The sequence below is a fragment of the Glycine max genome, chromosome 15 (genome assembly GCF_000004515.6).
Source record: "Glycine max cultivar Williams 82 chromosome 15, Glycine_max_v4.0, whole genome shotgun sequence".
Taxonomy (NCBI): Eukaryota; Viridiplantae; Streptophyta; class Magnoliopsida; order Fabales; family Fabaceae; genus Glycine; species Glycine max.
In genome coordinates, this window is record NC_038251.2 from 10,493,908 (window position 1) to 10,511,058 (window position 17,151).

General features: G+C 31.3%; 2 protein-coding genes across 2 annotated transcripts in view; one reads left to right on the forward strand and one right to left on the reverse strand.

Moving 5' to 3' along the window:
- Nucleotides 1-5,348, forward strand: part of LOC100815629 (uncharacterized) — an 8,538-nt gene extending 3,190 nt beyond the window's left edge. The window contains exons 3-6 of the mRNA XM_041010108.1: nucleotides 1,009-1,062; nucleotides 1,447-2,283; nucleotides 3,378-3,533; nucleotides 4,859-5,348. Coding sequence (XP_040866042.1) covers nucleotides 1,009-1,062; nucleotides 1,447-2,283; nucleotides 3,378-3,533; nucleotides 4,859-5,098 — 1,287 coding nt within the window. The 3' untranslated portion in view covers nucleotides 5,099-5,348. The remainder of the gene's footprint in view (nucleotides 1-1,008; nucleotides 1,063-1,446; nucleotides 2,284-3,377; nucleotides 3,534-4,858) is intronic.
- Nucleotides 5,349-7,913: 2,565 nt separating this feature from the next.
- On the reverse strand, nucleotides 7,914-11,301 carry LOC100816164 (endoribonuclease Dicer homolog 2). The gene is made up of 6 exons (XM_003546223.5): nucleotides 11,189-11,301; nucleotides 10,978-11,084; nucleotides 10,694-10,871; nucleotides 10,427-10,540; nucleotides 9,516-9,650; nucleotides 7,914-8,366 (listed from the first exon to the last, which is right to left on the reverse strand). Exons 2-6 carry the CDS (start codon nucleotides 11,058-11,060, stop codon nucleotides 8,019-8,021), a joined length of 858 nt encoding a protein of 285 aa, XP_003546271.1. The 5' UTR covers nucleotides 11,061-11,084; nucleotides 11,189-11,301; the 3' UTR covers nucleotides 7,914-8,018.
- Between the last annotated feature and the right edge of the window lie 5,850 nt (nucleotides 11,302-17,151).

Below are 17,151 nucleotides of genomic sequence, written 5' to 3' on the forward strand. Positions count from 1 at the left end.
ACAAGAGTTTCTTTATAGTAAAAAAATTACAAGAGTTTCTTTATATTAAAAAAAATTACAAGAGTTTCTCGATATTTTCTTCAGATGCAATCTTGCAAGTTAAGAAAATATTCGGCCAAAAGTTAAATAAATCATATATGCTGATGACTTGTTAAGAAATTATAATATATATGCAAAATATTGAATAAGTCCATCCCCAATTACTCTAGAAAAAGTCCATCCCCAATTACTCTAGAAAAAGTCCATCTTCAAGACGATCGCAATTGGCGAGAAATTGTCCAGGTGAGTTGACAAAATATACATCAGATTATCTATTGCATAAAATATTGGCTTAAATATTTTTTTAATGTATGATATACTTCGAATTTTGTTTAGTTTTTAATAATTTTTTGTCCTTAATAATTTTTCTATCTAAATCTGTTTAAATAGCACTTCAAAAGGTAAAATAATTTTTGAGAGAAGACCCACATCAGCTGAAAAGTAACCAATAATGTGTACTTTTTAATCTTTTTATAATTAATAAATCGACATTAATAATAAACTCTTTCTTAAGCTTTTATACCAAGGAAATTTATAACTGTCTAGTATATACATGGCATGATCTATCACGAGTTAAAAAGAAAATCAAGACTAAAATTGCGTATGGTAATGAAAAGGGTTCATCTTTGTTTATACTCATTAACAAAGTATTTTTTTAGTTTCATATCTTCTAGAGTTTTTTCTTCTATCCGCAGAAAATTGTAGTCCCAGTAGAATATATAAATGTCAAAGCCTTTTCGTTAGTCTACGATCTTGCCTTGTTCCTCGTAAATTTGCAACCCTCATTCCTTTCTATTAATTTATTTATTTTAATTAAAAGCATTGAAACTTCAAACATACATACACTTTAAATTCAATATTCATGTTTATAAACGTCATGGCTTAGAGCATCCGCAATTAATGCACAACTCCATCTATCGCTATATAAATCTTTTGTTCCAAGGTTAACAATTGAACCACTCTAGTTGAAATTACCAGTTACTATACTCTCTCTTTCTGAAACAATTTGCCCAATTGTTTGAGGTATGCTCATCTTCCCATGACTGCCACTAGTTTCCATTTCTTGCTGCATACTTACCAATCATCTTAATCATTAAAAGTTCACATAAACTTGAATATCACTAACCCATTAGTCTCTGATCCATATTGACTTCATAAAACTGGCTATCAAGTTAAACATGGTTTGCTTTTGTTCGTTCATTAATTTTGTCTTACTATTATCTTGTTTTAAGTGTAACACAAGAAATATATATATATATATATATATATATACTTGCATGCATATGATACCTACTTTGTTTTATTTTCCTTCTACTTTTGTTAGTTGGCTTGCTGAAGATGGTACCCTTTTTAAAATTGCTTATAATTAATTATCAATTCTTGCTAACAAAGGATTGTCCTAAACAGATGTTCAATATGAGATTTGTATCTCAAGATTGGGTGGTTTCATGTGCACTAATACTTCTGGTGTCATGCACAACATACTCATCAGCTTCTTTGGGGAAACCTGAGAACAACATAAAAACATCTGTTTTTAAATCACCCAAGATTGAGCTAGGTCCAGGGTTAGTTTCAAACAAATTTTATTTTGATGTTGACTTTCCAAGAGGCCATATTGCACTCAAGAGTTTCAATGCTGAATTGGTTGATGAGTCAGGGAAATCACTGCCTCTCCAAGAAACCTATCTCCATCACTGGTTTATAATAAAATACCAACAGCCAAAAAATGTGACACACAATAACCCAACAGATAATATTGTTTATGTGAGAAACAGTGGCTTTTGCCAGGATGGTCCTCTTATCCAGTATTTTGGTCTTGGATCAGAAACAAGAGGAACTGCCACTGATATTCCAGACCCTTTTGGAATAGAAGTTGGAAACCCTTCAGATATTCCATATGGATATGATGAGAAATGGTTGATCAACGTGCATCCCATTGACACAAGGGGTGTGGAAGATAGGTTGGGGTGCATTGAGTGTAGGTGTGACCTTTATAATATCACAAAGGATGCAGATGGTAACCCTTTGAGTCCAGATTATAAGGGAGGTTTGGATTGTTGCCCTGATAATACCACGTGCAGGCTAAACAAAGGCTTCAAGGGTCCAAAGAGAACCTTATACCTTAAATACACAGTGAAGTGGTTCAGTTGGGACAACTACGTGGTGCCCCTTAAGATTTATATACTTGATGTGACTGATGTTTTGAGCGTGTCCAAAGGAGTAACTCCAATGCATAATTGCGAGGTAAGTGAATTAAGTTTAATAATACTAACACCTCATGTATTGGTTTTAAAGAGAGTACACCTGTTTATTTTTACTTATATATATATAATGATCACATTGAGATTTAAATTTAAAATTTTATGTATATTATTCAAAATCTCACCCCATAAGTATATATAATTGTTTTTACCTGTGTTGTTTATGCTTTTTTATAAAAAAAATATACATATTCCTTCCAGATTTGAATTCTGAAATCATTAACTGATGGGTTTAAAATTTCATTATATCTTGACCAAGATTTATTTAATCTTATCTTGTTAATTTCAGTTAGTTAAGAGATAATATTTGAATCAATCATATCCTTACAAGTATTTTTTTTTTATAAATTCATACAATTATTAAATAAGGATATGATTGGAAAAGAAATTTGACCAATTTTAAATTTCTAGAAGGAGAATAATCTTAAAATAAAAAAAAATGTGAAAAGTCTATAACTTTTAAATGAAAAGTATGTGGTTTACTTTTGTATATTTTATAAATGGACAATGGAGGTCGTAGAAAGTATTCTTAAAATGGTTTTTATATTTAAAGGGTATCACTGTAATTAAAATGAACTTTTGAGGAAGTCCTTTTTCTAATTATTATTATTAATATATAATAAAATCATAGAATAAGGGAATTAACTACGCAATTTTTGAAAACATATGAATTCAAAGGGCGCAAAATATATATATATATATATATATTGATTGATTGATTGAGTTGATTTTGAAGAGGTCTCTCTTAATAAAAGAAATTTCTGCCTCTTCTAATTTATGTAATTATTTATTTATTTTCATTAAAATGATGACACTTATTGACGTTCATAGTTATATGTTTCTTATTTTAGTTTTTCAGGTAATAAAAAGTAAGAGAAAATTGCCAAATTAAAAGCACTAACTATAAAAAAAATTAAGTAGGTATTATAAAGTATAGAAAAATTTGCTCCTAAAGGAGTATAGAATATTTCGTCCACTTCTATATGTTTCAATTCCAATTTAATCCAAAAATATATATAATTCTAGTCCACGTTTCATTTCATTGGATCTAAGTAACAAGAGATTTATTTGCTACAGGTTGAGTATCAGGTTGAACCTTGCAGCAAAGGCTACAGTAGTAGTGCTTGCATTGATGTCAGAAAAACAAGCTTCCCAATGCAAAATGGTGGATATGTAATCTATGGTGTTGGTCATCAGCATGTAGGTGCAATTGCATCAAAACTATACGGACAGGTGACATAATTATATGAATATTATTAATGCTTTCTAGTCACACGAGTAATAAGCAAAAACTAATTAAACATGGAAAATGGTACTATTTTCACCCTTAAAATTAAAAGATATTCTAAATTCGCACCTTTTGTTCCATTCATGCCATTGATTTCAACTGAGGATCATAAAACATTTTACTTATGATAAAAATTAAGAAATGGTAGAACTTTAATGTTCATTTTACTAGGATGCATGGCTTTTTTTTGTAAAAAAATTAATATTTTCATTGATATATACTTCGTTTGCTTTCACCAAATGCACCCCTCCCACATTCACCAAAACTAAAATCAAAAATAAAAATCTTCTATCTTATTCAGGAAATTGAAGGATAGTTGTTGGGAATTGGAGGATAAAAATTAAGAAATGGTAGAACTTTAATGTTCATTTTACTAGGATGCATGGCTTTTTTTTGTAAAAAAATTAATGTTTTCATTGATATATACTTCGTTTGCTTTCACCAAATGCACCCCTCCCACATTCACCAAAACTAAAATCAAAAATAAAAATCTTCTATCTTATTCAGGAAATTGGAGGATAGCTGTTGGGAATTGGAGGATAAAAATTAAGAAATGGTAGAACTTTAATGTTCATTTTACTAGGATGCATGGCTTATTCAGGAAATTGGAGGATAAAAATTTAGAAATGGTATAACTTTAATGTTCATTTTACTAGGATGCATGGCTTTTTTTTGTAAAAAAATTAATGTTTTCATTGATATATACTTCGTTTGCTTTCACCAAATGCACCCCTCCCACATTCACCAAAACTAAAATCAAAAATAAAAATCTTCTATCTTATTCAGGAAATTGGAGGATAGTTGTTGGGAATTGGAGGATAAAAATTAAGAAATGGTAGAACTTTAATGTTCATTTTACTAGGATGCATGGCTTATTCAGGAAATTGGAGGATAAAAATTAAGAAATGGTAGAACTTTAATGTTCATTTTACTAGGATGCATGGCTTTTTTTTTGTAAAAAAAATTAATATTTTCGTTGATATATACTTCGTTTGCTTTCACCAAATGCAACCCTCCCACATTCACCAAAACTAAAATCAAAAATAAAAATCTTCTATCTTATTCAGGAAATTGGAGGATAGTTGTTGGGAATTGGATCATCGGTGCTTCTTTTACTATATTTCAATTAACCATATATATCTTTGAACCTTTATCATTGAAACTGAATTAATTTGTAAGATGTTTATACCCGAAGAAAAAAGATTGTGAGATGTTAACTAAATATTGGACTAGAGCTTATTGTTTGAAATTTTGACAAAATTAATTTCAGGATGGGGGAGTTATTTGTTCTTCAATACCAAAATATGGAACTGGAAGTGAAGCAGGAAATGAGAAAGGGTATGTTGTAGGAATGTCCACATGTTACCCTCGACCAGGTACTATCAAAATAAAAGATGGTGAAACCCTAACTCTAGAGATTATCTACAGCAACAGCGAAATGCACAGTGGAGTAATGGGGCTTTTCTACATCTTGGTGGCAGAACAACTGCCACACCAACACCTCCTTTGACATTATTGTGTCCTAACTAAATTCATCTTGGAAGTGGATCCAAGAGACTATTATATTATATGATATCTATATGAGTAAGTGAATATGTTGTGATGAAAAATAAAGCCAGCTCTGAGTCTTGTAATAATGGCTAAGTATTAATGTATTATACTATAGTCGCATGTCTTGAGATAATATCCTGTCAACATATTCTTCGTGACGAAGAAAATATATAGTAATCAGCTTAAGATCAGCTGGTTCTTTTCCGAAACGTATGATTCCGTGTGTTGATTGTACTCTGTAAATGATATACATAGTAAGTAAAAATAATATTAAAAGTGCTTTCAAGATAAATAAATAAAAAAAGTAACAAAACTGTAAGGATTTATATATATGATCAATTAATTTAAAATGAAATTTTTTCACTTACAAAAGCCTAAAAAACTAATTCCCTCTGTATATTACGTTATAACATCTATAGTCGTTATTATAGTCTTAGGTGTAATTGAATTGAGTTACTCATGAACTATTTAAATTCAATTTGTTAAGTAGTCAATCAAGATCAAGCTCATTTTTTAATTAATTAAATAAAATCAAATTTAAAATTAGGTTCAGTTATTTAAATGAATCAAACTTAAACTTGGTCAACATTTACAGCTCATTAATAACTCATGCATGTGTACATATCATAAAAAATAAAAAGTGTTGTACTACATGTTGAACATGCATTTTTTTAATTATTATCTAATATTAAAATATTTTATTAAATACTATACTGATAAAGGTAAAAAATAATTTAAGAAAAATTTCTACAAAAGCAAAAATAATTAAATTATTAATGAACTAAAACAAGTAAAACCGAAGCTCTATTTTGGTATAAACAATTCAACCTCAAGTTTTTAGTTATACTAATTGTTTAAATAAATAAACTAATTAAGCAATCCATTTTTTGGCAGTCAAACCTAAATTTGTAGTACTTCACTTGACTCATTTACATTTGTAATTGTTATTATACTCATATTTTTTAAAGATATTGTTGGGCCAATCCAATACATATTTATCCATCATCGATTTCAGAAAATTACTTACGAATTATATATTTTTTTATAATTTTTTTTTAAAATGTTTTACAAATTAATGGCCCATGCAGGATTTAAATATGTGATTTTTCAGTTATTAACACGACGCTCTAACCAATTGAACTAATAGGTTAATTATGTTATAAAATAATTAATATTGTTATGCATAACACTAAAATTTCTAATGTATATTTAATGCACATGTAAATTTACATAATATTAACAATTAATTTTGGTTCATTAAATATATTAGAACAAAATTAATCGTCACAAGATTTATTATGTAAATTTACTTGTGCATTAAAGATACATTAGAAATTTTAGTGTTATATATAACGACATTAATTATTTTATAACATAATTGACTTATTAGCTCAGTAAGTTAGAGTGTTGTGTTAATAATCCATACATACATGCGGATTGCGAATCCCTAAGTTTGTTAGGGGTAATTTTGAAAAAAATAAAAAATTGTTAGGTGTACAAGAAAAATGTTTAGTTCACATTTGTATATCAAGTGGTTAATAGTTCTATTATTGTTTTGTTTTACTAAGAAAACATGACCACTACAATTTCCAAGCATATAGGGATTAGATTGATGGTTGTCAAAGAGAGGTTGAGAATGAAGAGATTCTTGATGAGTATGTTCTTATAGAACACGTTACTAAGAATGACTACTACAACTTCTAAACATATAAGGATTAGATTGATGGTTGTCAAAGATGATTGAGAAATAAGACATTCTTCATGAGTATATTTCTATAGAGGATATGATTCCTAACTTTCAAACACCGACTTATAGTATTTATGAAACGGGTTGAGAACATGTGTATTGTGAGTTCTTTTAATCTAATGATTAATAGGAGTTATTATTATTTTGTGTTGCTTTTATTACATTAGAGTTATGTAAATTTGATTAAAAAATGTTATGTGCATGCTAATGTTAATTATTATATGATATAATAATTGTAACATTTATATTATTGTATTTGATTTGAGATGTTTTGGTTTATTTTGGATTATATTTGGTGAGAAATACGAATATGATTTCTTTCAAAGATTGATGGTGTCTTCTTGAAAAAATACAACGTAAAATTCATACACAATAATAAAAAAAGGATCACAAAATATGTTATAATATATATCTATAATCACACACTTGTGTTATGATCATACTAATAAATTGTGAGTTATGTGATCATAACTTAAGTGAGTTAAACCCTAAATAATTTATCTTTATAATTTTAATTACTTAGTGATTTTGTTGTATTGGTTGTGTTTTGTGATCATTATATTAAAATTATTTTTTATACCACATTTATTCAATCCAATAATCATTTTTTAAAATTAATTTCAAAATAAATAAGAATTAAATAGATATGTATCGTTAATAAAAGATTTTACACTCTCAATAAATTAGAGATTATGTTTGAAATGACTTTTTAATGTAGTTAGTATCAAAGTTAGTGCATATAGTGATTTGTAACGGGCAAGTGTAAAAATATTCTACATTTTTTTTACAACAAATTATTAGTACATATCTTATTTTTTCAAATAAAACCAAATTAATATTGTTCAAATGAGAGAATGTAGAATTTTTTTCTTTACTTGATTGATGCATTTATTTGTTTTGTTAGAATACATGTTAGATGTATGATCTAATATATTTTTCTGCTATGCCCAATTATTAAGATTAATTCGGTTTTTAAAATTTGAAGGTTAGTAAGCAAACTTACCATAAAATTGAGGGACTAAAAATATACTTAAAAGCCTTTATATTATAACCACTGCACAAAACAACTAGGACAAAAGAAAATATTAACAAGTATTACAAGCCTCCAATGACTGGCTAACCCTAGTGTACCCTATAATTCTTCTTCCTTCAAGGAATTCAAAATTTCCTTGCAGGCTATCTTCTTGGCTGTGTCCCTAAGAGCAGGGCCGGTATACTCATACTCGTGAATGACCCCATCTGCTTCTAGCTCCATTCTATAATTAGTCACACCATCTTTGCGGGACACATCCTCTAGTACAATCTTATAACTTCTTTTTTGGCACAGTTCATTCAACTCTCGGATGGGATGGAGCTTCAGTGTTTCTGGTGTGACAAGGGGTTCCAAAAGTGGCCTTATGCTTTGCCACACAACCTCCTTATTGAATCTTGAATCAACAAGAATCGCTCCAGCCAGAGACTCTATGATATCTCCAAGTACCTATCAAACAATAGGAACAATCTTATGAGTTTTGTAATGGTTAACACATTGTGTCTGATCATCTAAGCCACAGAAAAGAAATGCTCTGCAAAACTCAGAAAGTATGTACTAAGCCAAAGAATTAATGACACAAGAAGGGAACAAAGCAGCTACATGTTTATACATGAGTCATGATGGACAAATAATGTTTGCAAGGTCCTTTAATATTGGAGAAGCACGAGATTTTCATCAAATTTACCAATAATTGATTAATTCATTAGTGTAGTAACTAATTATCCTTCGACATTAGAAGTACTACATTAGTAAGTTTTGTGAACTAATTAATTTATCCTTCACATAGAAAAGCTACTCCAAAATTGCAAGAAAACAGAATTGAAAACCAGAACAATGCTGCACCTAAAAATAAAAGAAAAATAGTAAATGCTAACAATGCGTTTGAAAGAGTTTTTACATAAATTACTTTGGGTTGAATACAATACTCTTTCACCTCAATTTAATTCTCTCTCAAATTTACTTTCAGATTCATTTAGAGCTTATCACAAAAGCTTATTGCTAAGATTCAAAGTGAAGATTATTCAAATAAGCCCGAAAAAATATATGAGAAAGTCATAAGCCACTTTCATAGGCTTAACCAAACACCTGCATAAGTGCTTGATGTTAATGTCAAGTAAGCCCAAGTAATTTATGTAAAAACTCTTTCAAACGCCCCACAAGTCTATGAATGGACCGAAATGCCTTTTTCATTAGAAAGTTTCTAGAGATTAGAGCACACTGCATATTTAACTCTAAAAAACTTAATAAGAGTTGTTTATAGATCTAATAGCTGACCAATTCATGGATGGACGGTCTTTTGTTATTATAGGCATGCATGTCATAGAGGAAGGAAAATATTTTAATAACGCCAATCAACCACAGCTCACACAACACCCCACCTAATCTGTACTCTAGCCTGGTGGTAGAGGGTTTAATTTCCCCCTTTGCCCCTGTCCACAGATCTTTGACCCTCATTCTATTACCCAATAAAAAGAAAGGTTAAAGTTATATTACAAAGAAGTCACAACTCAAATATATTATGATGATAAGAATTAATAAGAAATTCAAAGACACAAACCAGATACTAGAAAATCATAGAGAGGATATAACACTTACAGTCATGATGCAGGCGTAAGGGTGTTTACCCCTAGCATGATGGCATTCATCCATTATCAAAACCTTTATCAAATTCAGTTTCAAGAAGCTATGCCTCAAGCAATTCAGCAATATTGCAGGAGTCATGACAAACACCTATACATTCGAAAGCATTACTGACAGTAATTACCAATCCATGCAGCATACAAAAAATAAATTTCAAAAGCATCATACTAAAACTAAAAGTAAAAAATGACTGCAACGCATGCCATATTCAAGTCAATTGAATAATAGGGGAAAAAAAGCATTTGTCTTCTAATATGTTTTATTCAAGCATAAAGATAGAAGCCAAAACCTATGTTTAAGTATACTATAAGCTTTAACTTGGTACAAACTTTACAAATAAAGAGGAAAATGCCAAATTTAGACAACATGCAAGAAACAAATTCCAAAATGAACAATAAAAAGAGTTTGTAGCCAGATGCCCATCAATAAAATCAATGAAGGAAATGGAGTATTTCTTGAGTTCTCTTGGAAACAGGCATGGGGAGTCAAGAGAGACTAATCATGTAATCATATTAAGTTCAAAACAACAGACGCCCAAAATTTGAAGGGGGGATATTGTGTAGTATAACTACCAAATACCATAATTGTTTACTTCCATGATTAGGAAAGGTTTGTTTAAACTTGATTTGTACAGTTTTTATTCTGTTCTAATTCCATAATTAGGTCAGATGCAGACTATATATGTGATTTGTCATCACCCTCTGTAATTACCAAATTATTTGTAAATATTCAACCACCTTTTCAAGTGGGGGAAAACAGGAATATGTCACACATTACACAAACAGATGGGTCATTATTGAGCAAAGCAGATTCGTAGAACTAACAGGGCATCTTTCAGTCCAGATAGAAAATGCAAAAGCCCTCACCTCATGTTTCTCTACTTCTTGTTTCCAGGTAGTAGCATCCCAGAAGTCAACTCCCATGTCTCCCCAAAACATTCCCACTTTTAAATCGGTGTGCTTTTTCACGGCTTCTGCTTGCTAAAGTGAATGAATAGCAACAAGTTAAAAGACAATGAAGACAAAAAGCATTTATCCATTACATTAGCTCCTCAACCAGCACATGGCAATCAAATAATGCATCTCAAATTTGCAAAAGGCCACATCATATATCTATGAGAGAAAGTGGCATACTTGAGAGACCAACACAACTTGGGGAACCAAGAACACTGAAATTTGAGGAGAAGGCTTTCGCAGATGATGAGCATAGCTGCGAAGAAGCATGACGGCTATCAAAGTCTTACCAGAACCAGTCTCCAAGTACACTATGGTATTCTCACGGATAGCATTGTCCAACGCTTCAAGTTGATAGCTACAAAACAAATCAATGAGAACAAAATGATTATAACTATAATACATTCAACAATGCATGAACTCAACACTAGAAATGTTAACATCTATCAGCACATTAAACTCACCTTCCTGCAAATGGAAGAACATCAGCAGTAATCTTCTGCTGCTGGGTATTGGAATCCACTTCCAATGAGAGTACTTCTTCCATGAGTTGTTTGCCTTTTTGATCAACCTACATTCAAGTTCCATAGAAAGAAAACACCTCATCAGAAAAATGATCCCTTTCCTTATCATGGAAGATGCAAAACAGCAAAAAAAGTTAAACCCGGAACTCACAGACACCGATTGAAGAAAGGGTAGTGCAAAAGGTCGCAACTTTGGCCTCTGAGTGAGAAGTGAGACTGAGAGTGAGGATTTTAGCGGGTGTGTGTCTATTTAACAAATCTTCCGAAACAAAAAGTGGATGGATACTATACTACTACTTGTTACCTAAGCACCTTGCAAGGGAAGGAATAATAATACGTGGCAGAAAAAGACAACAAGTCAAAAGGGTCACTCACGCTGGTCTATTTGATTATTTTGGTATATGAAAAGAGTAAACTTTCACAGAGAATGATAACCATACGTACGATACGAGTATTCACTGACACTCTCGCTCACTATTTTCGCTGACACTTGAGAGTTGAGAGGCACGTTTTTAAACAAGTTGAAATAGTTGAGAATTTCATAGTGTTGACGGAGTTTCCAAAAAATTGAATTTAAATGAATACCACTGTGCTGATGTGTTCTGTTTCTTCTCTTTTTCTTTTTTCTGCCCTGTTGTGTTCTCCAAGGGTGAATGCATGCTTATGTAAGAATTAGTACATCCTAAAAATGTACCTGTTCAAGAAAAAAATAGGTTAGTGGCAGAAAGTGTGTGATGAATTTTTTTTAAAAGTTAAACACAAGAAAAAAATAAAATAAATGATAAATTTAATGTGATATTTGCTAAAGTCAATTTTTTACATTTTCATTTTGACTAAACAAAATAAAATATTTTTATTTATTTTTTATTAATTTATCATCTTACTTTTCTCCCAAATCATTTCATAAAAGTAATAATAATGGATTACAATTTGGTGTATTTTTGAATTGATTGTCATTAGATTTTGTATGGACAATTAAGATTAAAAGGATAAATTAGGAACGAGGTGTTAGTAATATATTTTTTTAGGTTAAAATATCTTTTCAGTTTTTATAAATATAAAAAAGTTGGATTTATGTCCCTACGAAATTTTTGGTTAACTTTTTTTTCTCATATTTTATAAATGTGTTATTTTTTATAAGCTAAATTCGATTATATTCGATCTTAAGTGACATTAATTTTTTATTTTAAAATTTAAAATTTAATTATGGGATTAAAAATCACCATAAATTATATAAAAATAAAAAATACGGCATTTTTTTAACCAATTCAAATCGTAAATAAATATGAAAAAACAAGTCATCAGTTGAACCATCCCCACGGCACCTGAACCACTATCAGCGCCACATTTGAACCAAACAGCCACCACCTCCAACCAAAAAATCCCAAACAAGCCAATTGCAAAAATGAAACACTCACGATAATCTCAACGAGAAATGTGTCGAGATCATCGGCGTTGATTCTAAAAGAAGCTTCGACCACTGTCACCTTCGACTTCTATTGGTTAATTTGAAAATCGAGATAATACTGGATAAATCTGAAGTCGTGTATAACACTTTCAGATTGAATCAAATTTCGGGGTTCAACCAAAATTGTTCAATTGGATAAAATCAGAAGATTATAATTCAAGAGTTTTGTTTTGGTCTTGTATGTTTTGTCACACCGTTATGCTTTCTGAACCAGAATGATTATTTATGATCAAAGAACAGGTGGTTTTTGGCGGTTGATGAACAGGTGGTTTTTGGCAGTTGATGGAAGTTTTATCTTTTTTAAAAACTGTCTTTTCCTGAAAGTCACTTCCATGTAATTTCCAAAATTTTCCTAAACCGAACATCTCGTTATTACATTAAAACAAGCGTGCACTCTTATTTTAACATAATAAAGAGATCAATTACACTAAAATGTCCAACAAACCTCCCCCATTTTAGTGTAATTACCGATCAAATCACCAAAGTCATAACATACCACAAACTACTGCATAGATGAAATATCGTGACGATTGAATTTCATCTTAGCAAATTACACGTTTCAAATATTCGAATATCAGGGTGTCACTAAGGATTGAACCCTTTCTATTCATAATGAATACATGAAGATAATCTGCACAATAGTTTATAACATTACTCTTGCTCGACACTAGTTTACTAGCCTGTGTCCCTATCCTTCATAAGCATATCAAAGCCAAGTCCCAGCTTCTTGAAGCGGCTAAACTTCATGCTTATATAGGTAGTCCTTTTCTTTCTTGCACCTGCAAATGCAATTTTTCAAAAGAATCATTGAGAAGTTATACTTCAACCTCCTTAACTTACATAACCGAACACATACCTTTTGGGATACTTTCGATGATGTGTTACAATCTCTACATGTTAAGCTTTCCACATTGAATTCAGCACCTAATGTCATATTAGATGGGAATTGGGTATCTTAACATAAGAGATTTCAGATGGACTTTAATCCTAATCCCACAGCCGACCTTTTCACGAGATCTCTACTTAACCATTTGGTTAAATGATCGGCCAAATTATGCTGAGTTCTCACAAACTCCACTGATATCACACCATGCATGATTAACTCCCGAACCATGTTGTGTCTAACACCCAAGTGTCTAGACTTCCCATTATACACTTGACTATATGCCTTAGCCAAAGTTCATATGGGGTAACCTTATTCCTTTTGTTAGGAATTCGGTTCAACAAGTAACATGGAATTCACCATTTCTTTCAAGGTTCTATTCTTCCTTTCGACTACACCATTCTGTTGTGGTGTATAGGGAGCTGTAGTTTGATGTATTATTCCAATGGATTAAAAATAAACCGGATCATAATACTCACCTCCCCTATCCGTACGAAGAGTTTTGATTAGCCCATTTTGATGAAGTTCTACCTCTTTCTTATAAATTTTAAATTTATCAAGAGCTTCATCTTTTGTATTTAATAAATATACATAACAATACCTTGATGCATCATCAATAAAAGTAACAAGATATATATATATATATATATATATATATATATATATATATATATATATATATATATATATATATATATATTTTATGACCTAATGATGGAGTAGCATGCAAATCACACAAATCACTATGAATAAGGTCTGAGACTTTAGTCTCACTTTTAACATCCTTAAAAGGTTTCCTAGTGATCTTGGTCAACATGCAAGTTTTGCATTTTTCAATGTTCATATCAAAAGGAGGAATCATACTTGTTTTTGACATATCTTTTAATCTTTTGTAATGAACATGTCCTAATCTAGCATGCCAAATTTCTGATTTTGTCATATTAGTTATAGAACTACACGAGGCCATACAAACAGATTCATGAACAAAAGGAACATCAATGTTTAATTTAAACATTCCATTACAACGATAACCAAATCCAACAAATGAACCATGTCTTGACAAGATGTACTTGTCACTTTCAAGTACTTGCTTGAAATCACAATTATTTAAAACCATACCAGACAATAAGTTCTTACGAATACCAAGTACAAATAAGACATTATCCAAATACAAACTTTTTCCGGAAGTAAAAACTAAATTCACACAACCTAATCCTAGGATTGGTTCAGTTGCAACATTGCCCATCTTCACAATAGAGTCATCATCGATTGGTCTAAATTCCTTGAACCAACGACGATCTTTGCACACATGGCTTGTTGCTCCCGAATCAAACCACCAAACAACGTCATCATCCTGCACATATAATGCATCAGATATTAGTGATACATAATTTGAATTCGTATTCGAATTAAAATTATTCACTACAATCTGACCTTGTTGCTTTTCAGGATCATTAGACCCACTTGGACCAGCCTTGTTCTTTCCTTTGAACACCCGGCAATCCCTCTTTAAATGACCAGGTTTCCCACACTTCCAACATGACAATTTTGTCTGTTTGTTTGGACCTTTGTTCTTATTTCCTTGAAATTTTCGTTTGTTACCTTTAGCATTATAATTTTGCTTAACTGTTCCACTTTCCTCTACCATATTAACAAAAGAGGAACCTGCTACGTTTTTATCATTGACTTTGTCAATTTCCTGAGCCCTCAGCGACTCCTCAATCATGAAATGACTACCGAGTTGAACCAGAGTCAACTCTTCCTTCTTATGTTTCAAGGTATGCTTGAAGTCTTTCCAAGAAGAAGGCAGTTTATCAATTATAGATGAAACTGCAATGGATTCATCCATTTTCAAATCATGTTGAGTAAACTGACCCAAAATCCGCAGCAGTTCATTATATTGTTCCATAACAGGCCTCGAATCAATCATTTTGTAATTAAAGAAATTACTAACTAAGAATTTGTTACTTGAGGCATCTTCTGCCATATACTTGGATTCAAGAGAGTCCCATAATTCCTTAGCAGACTCAACATTTTGATAAATATCAAAGAGAGAGTCAGACATACTGTTCAGAATGTGTCCACGACAAATGTAATCGTCGTTCTCCCATTTCGAACGCTTCCTTGTTTGATCCAGAGTTTCGTCTTCCATAAACACCGACAACGGTGTACTCAGCACATACACCACCTTCAATGTTGTCAAGAGAAAGTGCATCTTCTTCTGCCATCTTCTGAAATCCTGTCCTTCAAACTTGTCCAACTTCGCAAACTTGCTTGTCATCTTCGAACTATCGTTTGTCATCTCGAAAGAATTTGATTCAATCTTTTGTTGGTTAATTTGAAAATCGAGATAATACTGGATAAATCTGAAGTCGTGTATAACACTTTCAGATTGAATCAAATTTCGGGGTTCAACCAAAATTGTTCAATCGGATAAAATCAGAAGATTATAATTCAAGAGTTTTGTTTTGGTCTTGTATGTTTTGTCACACCGTTATGCTTTCTGAACCAGAATGATTATTTATGATCAAAGAACAGGTGGTTTTTGGCGGTTGATGGAAGTTTTATCTTTTTTAAAAACTGTCTTTTCCTGAAAGTCACTTCCATGTAATTTCCAAAATTTGCCTAAACCGAACATCTCGTTATTACATTAAAACAAGCGTGCACTCTTATTTTAACATAATAAAGAGATCAATTACACTAAAATGTCCAACAACTTCTTCGGTTTCTTCTACTTTGCCTTCTTCACCTCCTGAAAGGCGTTGGCTTCATGCTCTGCATCGCCGTCGGAATGCTGCTTCGATCTGCTCGGAGCGGTGACTGTAGCTGCTTCAGCCTCGGCGTTGTTTTCAGAGTTCAGACCCTCGAAAACCCCATTGGAAGAGAGACGGAGACAAAAAATATATTTTAGTCTTTTTTTATAATATTTTTTATCGTTGTTTAAAATTTGTTAAAAATATAAATTCAAAACCTTTCATATTTTAGTCTTTCTTTCTATAACACCTTTCATTTTTTTTTTGAGTTCTAATAGATGTTAGATAACATTAAATAGTGTATCAGAGAATGTGTTATTAGTATTTTTCATTATGAAATTATAAATCTAATTTCCATGTTCCATTTGTTTCTTCTACTTTCACTTTTATCCTCTATATCAACCCTATCAACTATTGATTTTTCCACTCCGATTAAAGAAGGAACCTTCCTTACCAGTGTGAAGTTCAAAACCTTTGATGTTGGGCGTTAGGCAAGAGATGTTGACAACTTTGTCCTTCAACCAGAACCACTACCAACAAATGAGTGATGATCGATTACAATCAACAAAACTCAACAACTGAAACACCATAGCCAAGCACTGGTTAGGGCAATCTGAGATCTAATCAAAGATTTCGAGAATAATAAACTCTACATAATAGTCTTGGTGATCACTAACTTTGCTAAGCATAAGAAAAATTAGGATAATGGATTTTGTTTGTGGGTGGCAAACTTGGACTACATGGAAAATTTGCTAGATAATTCCTCCTATATATAATAGTATATCACTTATGCAACGTATCCTATAATCCCAAAAAAATGCAATGTACCCTATAATTAAATTCAAATATAGATATATCAAATACATTAAAATCATAAATGAAACCAGGGTAAGAGTTTAGCCTATGGGTGGTGGATTTGTTTAGGACATTTGTCATTCTGTATTATCATGTATTCGACTTATGATGTTTTTTTGTACAAACTTATTTTTATGTTTCTATGAACTTATTTT